Source organism: Eurosta solidaginis, chromosome 1 (assembly GCF_040869045.1).
Source record: "Eurosta solidaginis isolate ZX-2024a chromosome 1, ASM4086904v1, whole genome shotgun sequence".
Taxonomy (NCBI): Eukaryota; Metazoa; Arthropoda; class Insecta; order Diptera; family Tephritidae; genus Eurosta; species Eurosta solidaginis.
Window position 1 is genome coordinate 75577321 of NC_090319.1, and position 17779 is coordinate 75595099.

Below are 17779 nucleotides of genomic sequence, written 5' to 3' on the forward strand. Positions count from 1 at the left end.
GAGTGGGAAGGTTAAAACTTGGGATTTTCGTCCTAGTGGGGAAGAGCACTAGTTCCGTCTTTGAGGGGTTAACGCTTAGTCCGGCGGTCTCCGCCCAACTGCTCAGCTTCCTCAGTTATCGGCATACTAGCTGAACGCTGCCTTCTGGTGTCACATCCTTGTAAGTTAGGCCTCGTGAGTAATAACAGATGTAGGAAGCGCGAGTTGCAGAAAGAAATGTTTCAGCACCGTCTGTGTTCGTGTGCTGCTCTCGTAAGGTTAAAGGTACAGAGGTACCAGATCTCGAGGCCGCAATTAAACTATTTCCTAGAAAACTTCTAGTATTTTCCAAAAGGACGGAGATATTCAAACAAACTCTGGTAATACTACCCAGCAAACACAGTTTCTAACGTTAGAGAAATATTGTAATTTTACATTAGAATTCTAATGTAGTTCTCTAATGCAATTCGAATCGAAAACTAGGTTAGAGAACTAGGTTAGAATTCGACAGTGAAACGATTCGAATACCACTAGAAATGCGATGTTATGATTATTGTCACAGTTATCGATTATTTGCACGACATGATCACTCATTCTTAGTGTTATACAAACAAAATAAAAATAGCGGAAATATTACAAGTTGCGAAATAAGTTTTTTTATTTACAATAATAAATACTAGTAAGGGAAAATGATTCAAAAAAGGTTAAAAAAGGAAAGCGAGCAGATTATTGAAGTGCTATTTGAATGGCATGAAGAAAACGCTTCCTCGTCCGTACCTCAATCTTTAGGTACGGGTTTAATTTATTATAATAGAAAAAGCCTTTGAAATATGTTCATTCTTAATACATAAGATTATAACCAAATAAACGTATTTGATATAATGAAACAATGAAAATTTTGCTGATTTTAAATAATTGAACTTAATTGCGCATCACTTCAAAATTCTCATTAGAAACTCATTAGAATTTGACGTTAGAATTCGATTAGAATTCTAACCCTTTTCTCGATATCGAGAACGAAGTCCCCTTTTTGTCGAGAATGCTATAATTCGCGACAGTTTCGCAAATCGTCCTCTAACCTTCTACCTTAGAGAAATACATTAGAATTCGATTCGTCTTCTAATCGTTTTCTAACCTAAATGTTTGTTGGGTATGGACATATACAGTCTATGTGAGGTCTTTACTGACCGGCCCTCTTATTCGAACCAGGGAAGTGCATTGCACTGAGTCTATATAGTGTACCTAAACATTCTGGACAATCTCAGTTGCATGAAAGATTGTGATACAGACTTACCAACTTAGTTTATACACATCTTGTGATGTTTTTTAAGGATAAGGCGGAACTGGAACGATTTAAATGGAATTCAATTCTTCACGTAATAAGCCCCCAAAGAGTGTTTTTCATGTATGTAGGTCTTTCCCTTTAAGGTGTCAGACAACCCGTTCCGAATGTCCTGAGGGGATTGGTTAAATAGCCCGGCCGAAAACGAATTGCAATGAACACCGGGCTGCCTTCGATGCTAAGTAGCCTTACGTTTTTTCGTAGCGTTAAACATTTTTATTTAGCTTTTCTTAGCTTTTGATTTTTGTCAATCTAGCCTTTTTAAAACGGTTTTGTTTAGCTTGATCCTGTGTAGCGGCCGGTCGGCCGGTGTTTACGAATTTTGTAATTAAAATTTAAGTTGCTGATAAGCTACAAGCTTGAAACTTGGAATAAAGTTCAGAACCGTATGACAATACAATAATAAGAAAAAAACGTCGATAGGTGGCGCATGGATCGAAATATTCACAAAATCGTATTTGTGGTCTGATTTGGTTCATATTTGAAACACATAATACATACATGAATAGAAAGCGGTCTATTAAAAATATCGCCGCTAGGTGGCGCAAGGATCGAGATATTAAAAATACTGGTATTTGTGGTCCGATTTGGCTTATGTTTGGGACAAATATTACATACAGTCCGGTAGAAGTGACACCAAAATCCTTTGGAGTTCGAGGAGGGACAAGCATACGTGGCGCCGAGTCAAGTAAAGTCCTTGAGGACTTAGCTTGTAAAAAAATTTCAGGAAAGAGTCCTTGTAATAATCAATCACTAAATGAACTAAATAGAAAGAGAAATAATAGGCAATTAAATAAAGACTAAAAACTTGAAAATAAAATTATTAAAAAAAATGTTAAGTTAAACGGTTTTATTCAAAAGAACACTTACTACTTAATGTATATATAATAACAATACTAAAAGCTAGAAAATCATTAGGTAGGTCCTAGGTACTAGTCATCACGCTCGTCATCAATTATTTTTAATTATTTTATTTCTGAAAAAGGTCTGGCAACACTGCACATCAAGGCTGGTTTGGTTTTTCAACGAAAAAGAGCTCAAAAATATGCTTCCCACCCTGAATAAGTCGAAGATATCATCCATATCTAATAACTACTGTATTAACGAACAAAATAGATTTCATGAACGTTTATTTTTACTGGTTCTATTACATTGCACATGGCTGTATGATATAAACTGCGCTGTGCAAAGGCATTTATTGATTTTACGAATATGCCAAAAATTCTTATCAGTGGCACGAAGAGCAGTGCGTGGCGGATAAGGATTAAGTTGGAAAAATTTATAAATATTTTAATAAATTGCGAGTGTGACTGAGGACTCAAAATAAAAATATTTATAAAAAAAATGTGTCGTAGCAATTTTTATAAACATAAACATTTGCGTATCCTCATTAAATAAAATAAAAAAATCTCCATATATTTTCCTAAAAGAAAACCGAATATAAAATTGTCCACCCTCCACCGCGCAGGCTGTTTGTTACCCTAGCTCTATACATTGAGCACTTTCACAGGACAGATAGATAGATAGATGACTACGTTGAATGGGTACATACACGCGAAAATTTTCACTTGCCAACATTTGAGGTGGACATTTTGATAGCTGCAGTGCGTGTGTACGAATATCTTTTGAAAAATTGCAAATTTATTAAAAAAATTAACAAATTTCGAGGTGAGTTTTAGATAAGCGCTATATAAAAGCTTTGATCTTCAAAGTGTTGTACTTATTTTTCAAATTTTTCTAAGAGTAATCTGAAATTTTCACAAGAGGCTACGCAGCATCCGCAAGGTTTGGGGCGTAGCTCACATAAAGTGTTATGTAATTTTGTGAAAATTTTTGCTTAAATTAGTAAAAACATCTAAGAATGAATAGAAAATTATTAAAATAAATTGCTATACAACGACAATACATGCTAGTAAATTTATTTAATAGCAATTTAATTAAATTTTTATTTTTTCTTATTTTACAGAATGCCAACTGCTTTGGGAGCGGCTTTGGCGATGGGAAGGATTTGCCTGATATAATGTCTGATACCTTCAAAAATCAACTTGTAAACATGGGTACTCGCGCGGCTGCTTGTAAGTTGAAATATTAATATATGTATTTATTTTTGTAACTTTTTGACCGTAACCGTAACCATAGCCGTAACCGCAACTATTGATATAACGAAAAACATGAATGTAAACGTAGACAACTAAAATCCTAATAGTCGCCGCAACCGTAATGTTATCCGTTAGGTGACCACAGCCATGGCACCCGATGGTGAACACTATGTTATCTAGACTACAGTATACCGGCTGCCAGAGCATTGCATAAGCTGTTGACATAGCCCTGACGGCTACTGGCAAACAACTTTCCCTGCTTACAGAACTCTTGCACAATGCACTAAATCTAACAAGACTTAGTTTACGGAATCTGGACTCAGCATCAGCAGTAAAAAAACTGAGATGGTGCTTTTCACTCGCAGACGCAATATATCAGATTTTACCCTCCCCCATCGCTAATTGAGAGGGCAACCAAACTCTCCACCGAGTTGAAATATCTCAGCGTTATTCTACACAAGAAGCTAGACTGGAGGCGAAATGCGACAGAACGCTCCAGAAAAGCCACTCTCGCGCTCTACGCCTGTTGGTCGGCTATTGCAAAAAGGTTTGGTTTTCAGCCTCACATTGTACATTGGATCAACTCGACATTCGTGCGACCCATACTCTTCTACGCAGTCACCGAAGAAGAGCAAAGCAGCAAAGGTGCAGCGGATGAGGGCCATACTTACTTGCGGTGCTCTCCCGTCCACTCCCACCAAAGCTCTTGAGATCATACTATTTCTTCTCCCTACTGATCTTTATGGGAAATAATCTGCCACCTGTAACGCGGCTAGGCTCAACGGAATCGAACCTTGTAGGGACTGCGGTTTTGGGCGTACCCAGATCCTGCAGCAAATCCGCCATATATTCTTAAAAGCTAGACCACACAATACCGTCCCCTTGCTGAGACAACAAATTTTTCACAAGGATCGCAGAGAGGAGCGAGTGGGCAAATTGCATGGAACCGGGAAGCTAAAAAATATGTGTCTTCACGGACAGCTCTAAGCTGAATAGCACATTTGGCAGTGGAATATTTTTAAGGAAACTGAATATAAATAAGAGTGTATGCTTACCAGTGAGCTGCAGTTATTCATGTTTTAAGGTTATTAGTGGACTAACCAAAAAATTAGTATTAGTGCGTACACAAACAAAGAATATCAAGCACTTATATCCACTAAAACACATTTACATAGTCATGCTTCGTAAAATGAACAACCGCTCATAAGCCGACGCAGTTCAGTACTCAATTGTCTTATTGAGCAAGAAAGACAACTGTGTTATACGAAAACACTAATTTGAATCAGTATGACTAACAGTACAATAAAATGAATATAGTCATATCAGTCTTCTGACGCTAGCAACACAACGATGTACACGAAACTAAACTGAATACAGCGCTAAAGAAAAACCGATAATAAATGAAGTATTCAGTGTATTACACACGAAACCAACATGCTACTGAGTTAAAGTGACTATGATTTCAGTTTATACTCAGCCTGCAAAAATCGCGAGTACTCCATGCATGCATGTATGGAGTACTTGAACCAAGCGAGTGCTCCAAAATTGATGATTTCAGTTTATACTCACCCTGCAAAAATCGCGAGTACTCCATGCATGCATGTATGGAGTACTCGCTATGAACCAAGCGAGTGCTTCAAAATTAACCACAATTCATACAAACAATATGGTCCAATTAACATTGATATGTCCTAGGACTGGACCATGTCCAATAAACACCGTGTATTGATTACAATCGTTAAAAACGAGCAATGATCGGCTTACAATATGTTCGTTTAGAAACATGAATTGGTCCATTGCTGCATTACAGTGTAGTATAATGCTAAGTACTCCAGTGGACCACATGATCCAACGCTTTTTGCAGGGCAACAATGTCATATATGTATGGGGCATATGTGTTGCGGGGCACTCGTATGTATTTTCTATTTTATGTGCTAGTCACTCATAGTATTTGTCTGTACTTGACTAAGTACACATTTAGACACAATTTTTTGGCTCATGACTAAGTCCCTGCAAAAATTGTTAGATTACGTGTTCCATTTTTTCATGTTGGAGTACTCTAACACTACTCTTTTGCAATGTGTTTGCAGACCACCATCAGCCGATCATTGCTCATGTTTTAACGACCGTGATCACGACACGATGGCGATCGAACAGAGTTTCCAAAAGTAAAATATTGCATACAAATAACTGATAATAAAATTTACTATGGTAACTCTGGTAAAATGAAATCGCGGAACTAGTTTTATGTATACATACAATAGTATAGAGAAATATTCCATTTGAAAACCAAATTGTTTTAATTCCAATTTTACACGGTTGCTATTAAACATATATACGACACTTAATTCAAAAATATAATACATACTATAACATAATATTTACTTATATCTACCAAATAAAATACAAATACATACTACCTACACCCGAAGACAGACATACATATAGTTAAAAAACCAACCACCAAAATTGCAGATATTTAAAGCTCGCGTAGGAGTACTTTGGCATATGATCCTCTGTGGGTGCTCCATGGAGTACTACAGTGAAAGTACTTTGGAAAGTACTCTCACATATGTACTCTATGGAATACTCACAAACAAAGCGAGAGTGGGATCACCTACTCCTCTCCTAGGACATCGCAATGTTAATTGGAGCACATTTTTTGTATGAATACAGATTAGTTTTGGAACACTCCTATACTCCTAAAGGAGTATTCCTTACACTATTTATGGAGTACTCGCGTTTTTTGAAGGGGTGCACTAATTTTATTAGTACTCAAAGCAGACCTCTGATGCTTACCAGACCACTGCAGTGTTTTTCAAGCTGAGCTTATAGCTATCTGGGAAGCTGCTCTCTATCTAATTAACCTGCCGTTGAATAACTGTGTTTCCTTTTTTTTCCGACAGCCAAGGTGCCATAAAATCCCTGCAATGTAGTGATACAGGGTCAGTAGTGACATTAAAGAACCCAGGCCACAGTTGGGTCTGGGAATGAGCCAGCAAGGGAAGGCACCAGCTCGCAAACAATCACAACTGTTGGCTAGATGGATCCTCCTCTGAATACATGCAAGCACTGGCTGCGATCTCGGTTCGCAGAACAAGCTAACGTGATATAGGCCATGAAACCAACACGTAGGCTGTTCAGGAAAATCGATGTCTCCAACGGCATCTGCAAGGTAGATGAGTTATCACTGAAAAGCTTTTCATGACAGAAATGCACTCGGAGCGCTTGCCAAATCACTGCCGAGGTGCAACCTTTTTTCTAATTGAAAAACTTGTTTCTAAAACTTTGATGTTGGTTTGCCCAGGGCGTGAATCCCGGATCTTCGGTGCGATAGGCGCAGCACGCTACCACCACAGCACGGCGGCCGCCTTTAACTTCGCCGTCTTATAACTTAACCGCAGTTATCCCTGAATATATTTGCACAAACTATTGACTAACGAAGGGGTGTTGACGAGTAAAGTATATTACACTGTGGATGATATTATTGGCATTAAGACAGCATATCTTAAATTTCCCAATAAACAGCGATTGATTATCCTCATTCTTGTTAATTTACTATCATTTTAAAATTTGCAATTCTTTCTATATCTTACAGTTCAAGCAAAATTGCGTTGCCTTCATGATTCACATGTACGCCTGCTACAAAATACCCAACCCGCGCCCTCTGGCGTAGATATTGCTAACAATATCAAATACTTTTCTCAAACCCTACTAAGTAAGTTAATAAGGGAAGAAATCTGGAAATTTTTGTTTATATTCATCCTATTTTTCAGCTGTCCTTAAAGATGTACGCACCTCACCACACGAACTTATACGCGATCCTACCGAGGATCCTACACGCATGTCAGCCTATCCAAATCTCGAATATGGTAATCTCTATAATGCCCTAACAATGCTTATAGATGTTGCGCCATGTATACAATATGGTCAAATCGGTAAGTGAGGAGATACAATCTAATCTTAATATTTTTAGATTGATTTGCGACTTATGTATGATTTCTTTCATTACAGTGTTTGGAAAGGCTCTACTGCAGTGTCTATGCTGCATACTACCTTTTCTTGATAAAGACTTAATTGATAATTTACCCTATCTAGTTAGCTCTACTATGTCTGTATTACCACCAGCTCTACATCAAGACATCGTCAATGCACTCTGCTATTATATTTTACCATTTACTATAAGTAAGTATGTGAGTTTTAGATACTAACAACAGACGTCAGAGATGCGGCCTTTATTAAAAATGTCCCCTTCCCATTTAGAGTCAGTCTCCCTCACTCCCTCTCTCTATCTCTATACTCCATCAAAAACGAACGAATCAAAGAAGTTGAGCACATTCAGTTCTAAGCAACAGCTTTCTGCTCGTTCAAATACACTACTCAGACGTCAGCCTGGCCAGCAATCTATGCAAAAACTTTAGACCCCCTGGGGGTAAAGTGCATATAAAGTGCAAAACCGCCAATTTTTTGAAATGTTTGTATGGTGAACCCCCAGGGGGTTCCAGGGGGTGTGCCACTGGCATCGGTTGGTCGGTCCTCCAAAGTTAGTGGGTGTCGGCATACATTTGGACTCGATTGGAGCACTCTAAATGGGTCAAAGTGGGATTTTTCAAAATATACCCCTATCTTGGGGGGGGGGGGGGGGGGGACATCAGAATTCGTTTTAGAGTTATGGTTTCTTCGGCAAAGTTTCTTATTTTGATCCCTAGAATATGATTTTCACAGAGTAATGGGCGATTTTTTTGCCTCCCCACAAATCGACCCGCCCTAATCTAGACGTTTCACAAACATGTCATCTAGAACAATTGTATATCATTCTTGGTTATTTAGCTATATACATGTATATCTGTAGTTTATGTTTTTCTTCTAGCCATATACGTTTGCATGTGTGAGTAACAACTTCTGCTCTTAGTTGCCGGTATGTATGTGAAATAATCTGTCTGCTTCAAGCTGCTGGTTATGTGTATGTAATATTCTTTGTTACCTTTTACATAAGTATGGTTGCTTGCTTTAATGTGTACATGTACGTAAGTGTGGCTGCTTGCTGTTTTTGTTGCTGTGATTATTTATTAACAGCATAGTGATGCTAACATTTGCCACAATACCAATATCTACAACACAAGTACGCATTGGATGTTTGGTTATTTGAAGAGGCCGGTCTTTACTTCATCCAATGAACGCTGATGCGTCGTTTCGATATGGATTATGCAATGATATAAAAAGAAAGACAAATAATATAAAGCCTGTATGGAAACTCAGTTCGACTATATCTTTCCGTTGAGTTTTTATATTTGAAAAGCTCCTCAAGTTTAATAACGTTCAATTCCAATAGGCTCTCCAAAGATGGGTTTAAAAGCAGTTGCACAGTAAGTTTCTGTAAAAACCAAAAAACTCGCAGCCTTGCCATTTGCTCTCGTTTTATCTTATTCAGTTACTCCCGCTTTCTCCTTAATATTCTGCTAACTACTCTATATACTATTCCTTACCGGCACTTGCGACACCTATTGGTTAGAATTAATCATATAGCGAAGCCACCCATGCAAGAACCAGCTAAAAATTGTATGGCAAATACGAACTAAACTTGCTTTTTAAAAGTTTGCTAGATGTCTATCTTGTAAAAAAAATAAGTAAAGACGGGACTTTTTTCGGCTATGCCAAATACCTCACACCTTTCATGAATAGAGCTGAACAATAATCTGAGCATTGCATAGCTATCCTATACTAACGGGAAGAGGATGCAATACAGCTGTTCGAGTTTATCGAATTCTTAATGTTTTGTTTATTTGTAGGAACACCACTAATTATAAGAACATAAGCTTTGGATTCCGCTTCTAGATTTGGATTTTGCTACACCATTTGCTGAAATAATCCGTAACTACTGATATATATTTGTTCCTGTGTTTGTTAGTGGGCAATCGAACAGTAGTTCGCCTGAGTTGTATTATTAAATCTACTCATGAATCAGGGACTCAGGTACTTTTGCTTGAAGGCAGATGTCGGTGTTGGGTTTCCACTTTGTGATCGAATGACGTCGACTAACCAAATATAATCTCTGTTTCATTTTCTGCAACGTGTGCAAATATCAGTTTACTCACAAATTGGCCACTCTCACCCTTCCCCCCATATTCGGATGCCAGTTGTAAAGTTGAAAACTGTTCCACTGTTCCTAACATAACGGATCTTGTGCTGACATCTGCACTAAAGTTAGTCGATCGTATCATTTGAACCTCTTCATCACATATGTCAGATCCCATCTTCTTGCTGGAACTTCCTTAATTGCTCCAAGTACCATTCATCCGATGATTTTTCATTAGCAGAATGGCAACAATCCATTTCAGTCCATCGACCTCCTGTAACAAAACACCTCTTATAGCATGCTCACGCGGTTGTCAACCGCTCCTTTAAGGTTTAGATAGCCACTTTATGATCGTTCTTATATTCAGATGCTTTTTTCTCATAATATCATGAAGACAATCGGTCACGCTTTCAAAATTGGGTTCAAATCGGCAGTAATATGTGCACAGCCTACGTGAACTTCATCAATTAAACAAACGAACTTAAGTCCTAGTCCAGCACCAACTTATCTTAGAACACTTCCTCCAAGTTCCCGAGTTGTTCCTTGAATTCCCGTCTTAATATGATCATGCCATCTAGGACAAAGATTCAATACCTAATCAATAAGTCTTTAAATTGCCAAAGATAAAATGCAAAGCTGAAGGCTTCTTCTTCGTGTAATTCCCCTTACCAGATCTTACTTTTCCGATCCAGTTTCGGAAAGCTTTTCATAATATATGCGAGTCTGGAATGTAAGTTAAAAGGGCGTGCATGGTACATTTCCATTCTTCCACTCAAAGACATTTTTGTCAATTGTGAGTACCCACAGTGAGTGCCGGGTCCCGAGCCACTTGCTTTCTCTGATGAACTCAACGTGCTAAAGATTCACCTTCTTCACCTCTACCAGAATGTCGAAAACCGTGCGCCCAGAAATCTTCTTTTCTGAACATCGACAGACAAAGTTATGAATGGACTCTTCTTCTTCCTTACCCTGACGTTATCAGCAGAGGGGGCTTGTTGCTATGCGCCACCTGAAGAGCATCGGTGCAGATTTGTTTAGCTTGAGCAGGAAAATAGTTCCTTTCCTCTCCAAAAATGGTTATAGCCTCGAGACCTTGGTTAGTTCACAGCAATACCGTTGACCTAATCTCATATTTCTCGATTTTCCTCAAGAGATAACCCAGATGTGGTCGTACGGAGCTGTCCGCCTCGCATATGTCCATTTCAGCAAAGGGAAACATTGATATGTCTCATGGACGCCAGCGAGGCTCGCCACCTCTGACACGAAATCCGACGCTAGCACGTTGAATTCAAATGCCTTTAACATTGGTATGTTTACGGACATACTGTCCTGGAGCAGTCTGACTAATCTCTCTGTGGCATAGAATTACGCCTGAAAGCCACTGCATGAAAGGAAGTCGTTGCGATTGATTTATCTGCAGATGCTTCGAGTACATTCCAGCTCCAACTTCCTTTTACATTTTCAAGCCATCTGTGTAGATTGTAATGCCCTTATCACTGACTAGACCTTCCTCGCATTCTTCCCTTGGGGGCTGTGCAGCTGGAAGGAAACAACCGCCGTGACATGGTCGGTTGCCGATGTTAGGTCAGTTATGATTCCGTTTAATCTTCCTCTTACCACGTCATATTGAATTCCACATGTTGGATTCTCTTACTCGTACCAATATATCAACATTCAAGTTGATATTTTAAAAAAATCGTTTATTTTTGGTTTGAAATATAAAAATTTATTTTTGTTTATTTTTGAGTTTAGATATTTTCCAACTAATTAGAATTTTCTTTTTTTGAAGTAATTCAAAATTTTAAGTTAACACGAAAACTCAATTAAAATTATTTTAAAAATTAAAGTAAAGAATATAAAGTAGTTAATACCTTTCGCGGCCAGTCCCTGAACGAATACTTGTAGAAGCATCAAGTTAAATTACATTAAACCCTTCCCGAAGTGCGCTGCTCATTGCGACTGACATTCAAAGGCATGCTAACCTTTGCACCTTCCCAACCCGATGTTGATTGCTTTTTTTGTCCAGCGCCTTCCACCAAACAAGAGCTTCCTTTGTGTGCATCAGTCGAATGCCTGTGTTGTACATGCTGTGGATGATATGCGGTGACAGTTTCCAGTTCCTCCCGAAAGCTCTAATGCAGGTTTAGTATGCTGCCAGAGCTTTCTTTGATCTAAACTCAACGTTCCTTTTCCAGTTAAATTTGAAGTCGAGAATCAATACCTTCTCAAAACCTTTGTGGCACACAGGTCAACCAATCGGGCGCCAATAATAGCTTATAAGTAATTGAAAAGTCGTATATGAACATTTTTTAATTCCCAGCCCGTCGCAGCCCAGATGAGCAAGAATGTCAGGCATGTCAGGCAGTATCTTCGGTCATTATGATGGTTCTACAATATTCTCATAATCCCGGTAAGTACTTTGATGCTTGTTCTTTTTTATATATGAATATTTTTCTCTTTCTGATTCTAATATTCTAATCCCTTCTCATTACAGCACATCACTGTCAACTATTAGAATGTCTCATGACACTTAAACACAATGTTGTCAAGGATATACTCTGCGTCATCGCTTATGGCACTTCTATGTCACGCTCCTCTTCGGCCAAACTACTATTTTACTATTGGCCTGCTTTCGATCCCAATCTGTTTGATCGTAAAGTATTGCTATCAAAACTGACAAGTAAGTCCAAATGCACAAAAATGTTCTCTTTTTTATATACATACATTCTCTTTTTCGCATTTCAGACGACTTGGTGCCCTTTGTATGTCAATGCGAACAATGCCCGAACGCTGGCAATGCAGAAGCGGCCAAAGTTTGCTTTGACCACAGCATCAGCATCAGCTATGCACCCGACAGTCCACCACCACTCTATCTATGCATCGAATGTGCAAATGAAATTCATCGTAAACATGCTAACCTTGCATTCGGCGACATTCTTCATCCCATGCAACAAGTTTCCATGGTATGTGAGAATAAAAACTGTCGCTCTTCGGATAAGGCGGCGTTCTCGATTTGTTTTTCTACCGAGTGTGCCAGCTATAATGGAAATCATCCCATACGTTATTGCGCTCAGTGTCATAGCAATCGTCATAACTCGCGTCGCGGTGGTGATCATGTGGTACATCGCAGTCTACAAATTATTTGGCAAATGGATCCTGAGATACAGATGCATATGGTAGAGTCGGTGATTAGTTTGCTACGTGAGGCAAAACCTTTGAACTTTGAGCCTGGCAAGGATGGCGCAGATTCGAAAAAGAATGGTGACAATGGCACACCAGATACTATATCGCTGGAACAGCGTCAAATGTTGGGACGCTACGGCATATGGTTGTTGGTGGGCCGTTGTACACCAACTCCTGAAATGCCAGTCGAAGTGTTGGGACGCATATTGAGCATGTTGTTTCATTGGTTTCATGTGACGGCGTGCTCATATGATGGTGAGTAAAATCCATAATACTTAGGTTAGACTTCTTTTAATTCGAGTTGTGCTTAGACTCTTGGCTTAGTTTTCTTTTATAAAGCTAGTCTCGGCATTCGGGGTTTTGAGAGATATGAAAATATGACCGAGTAAAAATAAGTTTAGTTATCCCCGCATGTCTTCCATTTATACTTACGCCCGTTCCTCCTTTCGTTCGACCATTACCTTTGCTGTTTATCTATCTGATCTTCTTTCTTAACGTTTGTCCGTCTGCCCATCCATCTATCTTATTCCCATAAAAACTGACATTATTGAATAAAATTAAATTAACTCTCTACCTTACAATAACCACCCCTCAACATAAGACTATCGTCACGCTCAACGGTTACCTCTTAAAGTTCGATATAAACTGATAGAAAAGCAGCGACCGCAGACCTGCAGTGCAGAAATACTTGGCTTAATAAATTAGTTTAGCTATGCACCACAGAAGTTTAAGATCAAAGGGATACACCTAGAGATTGCTTCGTTGTCGGCCTAGCAAGGTGAACCAGTGAAGGACGTATATCCTCCTCTTGCTTCAGGCAAGTACTGGCTTAGGTCTGATTGCCTCTAAGGTTGATGGGGAGGTGGGAGCAAATTTATTTTCATCTTTCAGTGGAAATGTTAGCATTGTACGAACCAGTCACTATTTTAGTGCCTGTGCCTAAAAATCGTCTCATGTTTCTGCAGCACGAAATTAATTCCTGAATTCCGCAAGCCTCTATATGAGTTGCCCTAGTCGATCAGTATCAGCTTTACCGAGATACGGGGATGTTGAAGGCAACTGTTGAGCTGCTGAGTCGGTTAAGAGTCGGCTAAGAGTCGAGTCGGCTTCTCACATTTTTCTAGAAAATGTTTCGGTATATACCAATGACCCCTTTTTAGCTTCCTGCCAGCACTGCCATTGCAAACAGAGGATATCTCTTCGGACTATGTCTGGCTTGCCTTCGTATGACACCGCACACACCTATACATACGCCTTTGACAATAAAGATGTCGGAGCCGACGTTCCTAGTAAGGGTTCTCACTGGGCACTGTGTGATAAGCACTCTGGCCGCTAGGATGAGCATAGGTTCAACGATTACTGTCGCTACTGCAGAAGTACTGTGGAGGTGGAAGCTGTGAAGAATCGGGTGGCCGATGTTCGGAACTTAATGAATGGCAGTTAGCTACGAACTTACTTCCGGTCTACCGTTTTTCAATGATCTTAAGGAGGTATCCAGACTCTAAAAGATGGCAATAACTAAATTCATTGGATTCGCAAAGTGATTCAATCCACGGTAGCTGGTACGACTGGGTGAAGGCCGTGTTAGGCTATCACAATGGGTCCATAGCCTAAATGTCGCCTGGAAGTAATTTTTTCGCCCAGTTTTTGAAAACCTTGGTCTACGGCAAATGACCTGATGGGAGTAGCAAACAAATAACTTTTGTAGTAGAAGGCACGAATGGGAGGCCGACACTTCCTTAACAGAAACCCTTTCTTTGGTCAACGCATGTATGGAATGTCTGAAAAGATTCCTCATCGACTGTTCAGCAGAGCGGCGAACGAAAATAGGAATCAATGGTACTACAATTGGCCAATTAATCTAAGTGTGCCTATCTTCTACGCTGTACGAACACTACCAAAATCTAACCTAGCGAGTGTGGTTATTTGTGGGCCTTTCGCTTAGTGAGGCAGTTCACCTTTCTCCATAGGGGGACGAAAATTCACCTCTTACTCCACGGAGTCCTCCTGGCAGGCGATACATTCCGGCAATATATTGACAACAAAAATCCTTAGCACGCTACTGGTACAGAAGAGCTAACGAAGCCCAGAGACCGGTCCTTCAAAAGATGAATGGCATCATATCTCACTAAAGAGGCTCTTAGTATTAGGTGTTCTTTACATAATTTTTCATTGGGTCTATGAAAATTTTGTAAACTGGGAGTTGCAATTCACTTTCGAAATGTGGCTACCTTTGATTCCCTACTACGTCCTGATCCCACCGGAGCACAGACTTTTTTATTTAGTTTCTAACTGACAAACTTCACTTGCAGTCGCCAGTCAAATAGAGAGCACCATCGAAAAGCTTAAAGTTGAGCATGTCTGCAATTGGCTAAAAGAGATTTGTCGCATACATTACAAGGTAAGTCTCAACTACTCAGTCATATTCCTGTACACATTCACCATTTCCGCTTTCTACAGGTCTTCACCTCCTGTCTGCTGCCACATCCACCAGAGTATGCGCGTGTTGGCGGACACTGGGAAACATTAGCTTCACGTACCAGTCACCTTAAAGAAGGCTTACAACGTCTCATCTGTTTAGTGCCCTACGAAGTTATTACTTCCGAAATTTGGGATTATGTTATGCCACATTGGATGGAGGCAATTACCAACGATGTAAGTGAAAAAGAATTGAATGAGCTGAAAATTGTACTCAGCAAAATACTCGATCCCGAAATGTCACCGCTCGGTTTCGATGCTAAAACGATGTATAACTTTGTGGCCATACGCTTCGAAAAAACTACAGCTGAGGTGCAACAGCAAGCTTTACATTGGTTGCAAATACTCACCAAATTGGGTATTCTCATACCACTCGTACAATTATTTGCTATGTTCGGCGATGGTGTACGCATCATGAAATATGGCGTGCAACATGAATTGATGCGCGAGAAGGAAGGACAAGCGAAGAGTCCAAGAACACCCTGTAAGGAACCAAAGAGCGAAATGGGGAATCAACTAAGGCGTAGCTCTATTTGTAAGTTGGTCGATATTTTTCAGTCCCCGTTCTAGTAGTAAAGTAACATTCAGTATAAAATTTTATATTTTCATTATTTTTCAGCCCCTGTTGTAGAGGACGACTCCGGCAACACATCTGCCATTTCGGATGATGAAGCTCCCACGAATCGTCATACAGAATTCTCTACAGATGCTGAACATAATCTTACTTGTTGTATTCTCATGTTGGATATATTGTTAAAGCAAATGGAGTTGCAAGATGTCGAACAGCATATGGGTATACATACCAGCGTCTGTGAGAATGTGTCGCGTTTGATTAAGTGCATGGTGACCGCGGCACGTGTGGGTTTGAGTAGTCATGTGTGTTCATTGAAGGTAACTACGGAGGTAGATTTTTTTCAATTATAATTTATTAATATTACTAATTTTGCGTCCCTCTTTATAGGTGGCTGAGTGTGCTTATTGTGAAGCCTCGATTATGTGGCATCAACTCGCTACTAAGTTGGTACAATTCATGGCACCGCTTAACCCAATACGGCCACCAGATGTAAGTAGGAGTAAATATATTAATAGATGATATCCACCAAAAATATTGGAATTAACAAATCTTCGGCTCCTTGAAGATAGAATATGGAGTAATGGAAGCGGTCACCGATCAGTAGAACGAAACACAGCTCTTAGATTTATTTGGGAGAAGAGAACTTGTGAACTCGAAGAATATTTGATATCTTGAAAGGGCTTGCTACCTTTTTAAGTGCAAATCAGTGTCTATCGTCTTCCTTTTTAATGTGCGTGCCTCGAGAGATTCTTTACATCAACTAAGCCACATCCCGTTATCTCACCTTATCGTTTCCTGGACTTTTTTACCCTGCAATAGGGTTTTCCAGAATTACTTCATTGGAACTATTTCCATGAGACTCTGTTGTTGTTGTTGTAGTGATAAAGACACTCCCCGAAGGCCTTGGGGAGTGTTATCGATATTGGTGGTCCTTTGCCGGATGCAGATCCGGTACTTCCCGGTAACGAGCACTATTAAGGTACTAGCCCGACTATCTCGGGAACGATTAGATCCTTAGATCCATAAGGGACTTGGGGTCGCCAGAGCTTCGGCTGTTAAAGAAACAGGATTCGCCACGAGTATGTGAGGTTGTCATTGGGCTGGAGAAGCTATATATTGCTCTGGCAACCCCCTGAAAAGGTTGCGCTACACTACCCCTTGAATCAATTTGTTAGTCGTTTGTGTTTAGTCGCCTCTTACGACAGGCATACCTACCGCGGGTAAATTCAAGGCCGCTGGGGCATGAGACTCTCTCAGCAGTGGGCATTCCTTTTCCCTGTAAAATGTCGCTACCCTTCCATTTCAGAAAACACTGCTTCTTACTCCACAATGATGGATCTGTCCTTCCCCTGGACCTCATTCAAGAGCATTTATTAGTTACTATTAAGGAATCCTCCAACTCTTCTACAATAAGAACCTCCTTAGGTTAACCAAGTTTCCAAGTTTAAATTTCTTAAAGCTCAGAACGTTGCCTTAGAGTTTACAAAGCCATTGACTTCATTTAGTGTCCTAAATGATATGTATAGTCTGATATATTCACGATTGAAAAATGATAGCCAATCAAGAAGTCTCCAATAATACCTTGACAAATCATGCTCAGCACTCAGTGTCATATCATGAGCATTACATGATGTGAGCTCAACTTAATTTGAAGTATATAACCAAAAAAGAACTCGCTTATATCGACTGTATCGCCACCTCCCCAAGCGCTCTGATGAGCATACTTGGGTGAATGCTGATCCGTCCCTTGAACTTTTCCTATTGGGCCCCCAACATATAAGCCATGTAGCAGGATGCCAGGATAATGGCATATGTGAGTATTGGTATTACCTTTTCATAAGCACCGCTTCGGAGGCATCGTCTTCACGAGTTGCAAGGACGACGCCATTTTACATGTCAGTTTACTTGAAGGTTCCGCAGCATCATTGGACTTTTTGTCTGGCTCTCGACCTCCCCCTCTGCCTTCACTTGCTTCTAGGCGCAGATAAATAGTTCTCGTCTTCCCAAGCTCTTTGCTACTCCCGCTGCTTTTTTAGTTATTTGGAGAA

The 17779-nt window shown here is 39.8% G+C and overlaps 1 protein-coding gene across 10 annotated transcripts in view; it reads left to right on the top strand.

Moving 5' to 3' along the window:
- Nucleotides 1-2661: 2661 nt before the first annotated feature.
- unc79 (UNC-79 domain-containing protein) overlaps nt 2662-17779 on the top strand; it is a 90356-nt gene continuing 75238 nt past the window's right edge. For 5 of the 10 annotated variants that reach the window (XM_067758302.1, XM_067758308.1, XM_067758306.1 and 2 more), the window contains exons 1-12: nt 2664-2989; nt 3288-3396; nt 7019-7138; nt 7197-7358; nt 7435-7605; nt 11817-11906; nt 11991-12176; nt 12242-12934; nt 14992-15080; nt 15140-15692; nt 15777-16060; nt 16119-16220. In XM_067758302.1, coding sequence (XP_067614403.1) covers nt 3342-3396; nt 7019-7138; nt 7197-7358; nt 7435-7605; nt 11817-11906; nt 11991-12176; nt 12242-12934; nt 14992-15080; nt 15140-15692; nt 15777-16060; nt 16119-16220 — 2505 coding nt within the window. In that variant the 5' untranslated portion in view covers nt 2664-2989; nt 3288-3341. Of the gene's footprint in view, nt 2990-3287; nt 3397-7018; nt 7139-7196; nt 7359-7434; nt 7606-11816; nt 11907-11990; nt 12177-12241; nt 12935-14991; nt 15081-15139; nt 15693-15776; nt 16061-16118; nt 16221-17779 lie in introns of all 10 variants that reach the window. The other 5 variants (XM_067758304.1, XM_067758312.1, XM_067758310.1 and 2 more) reach the window with 3 other exon arrangements.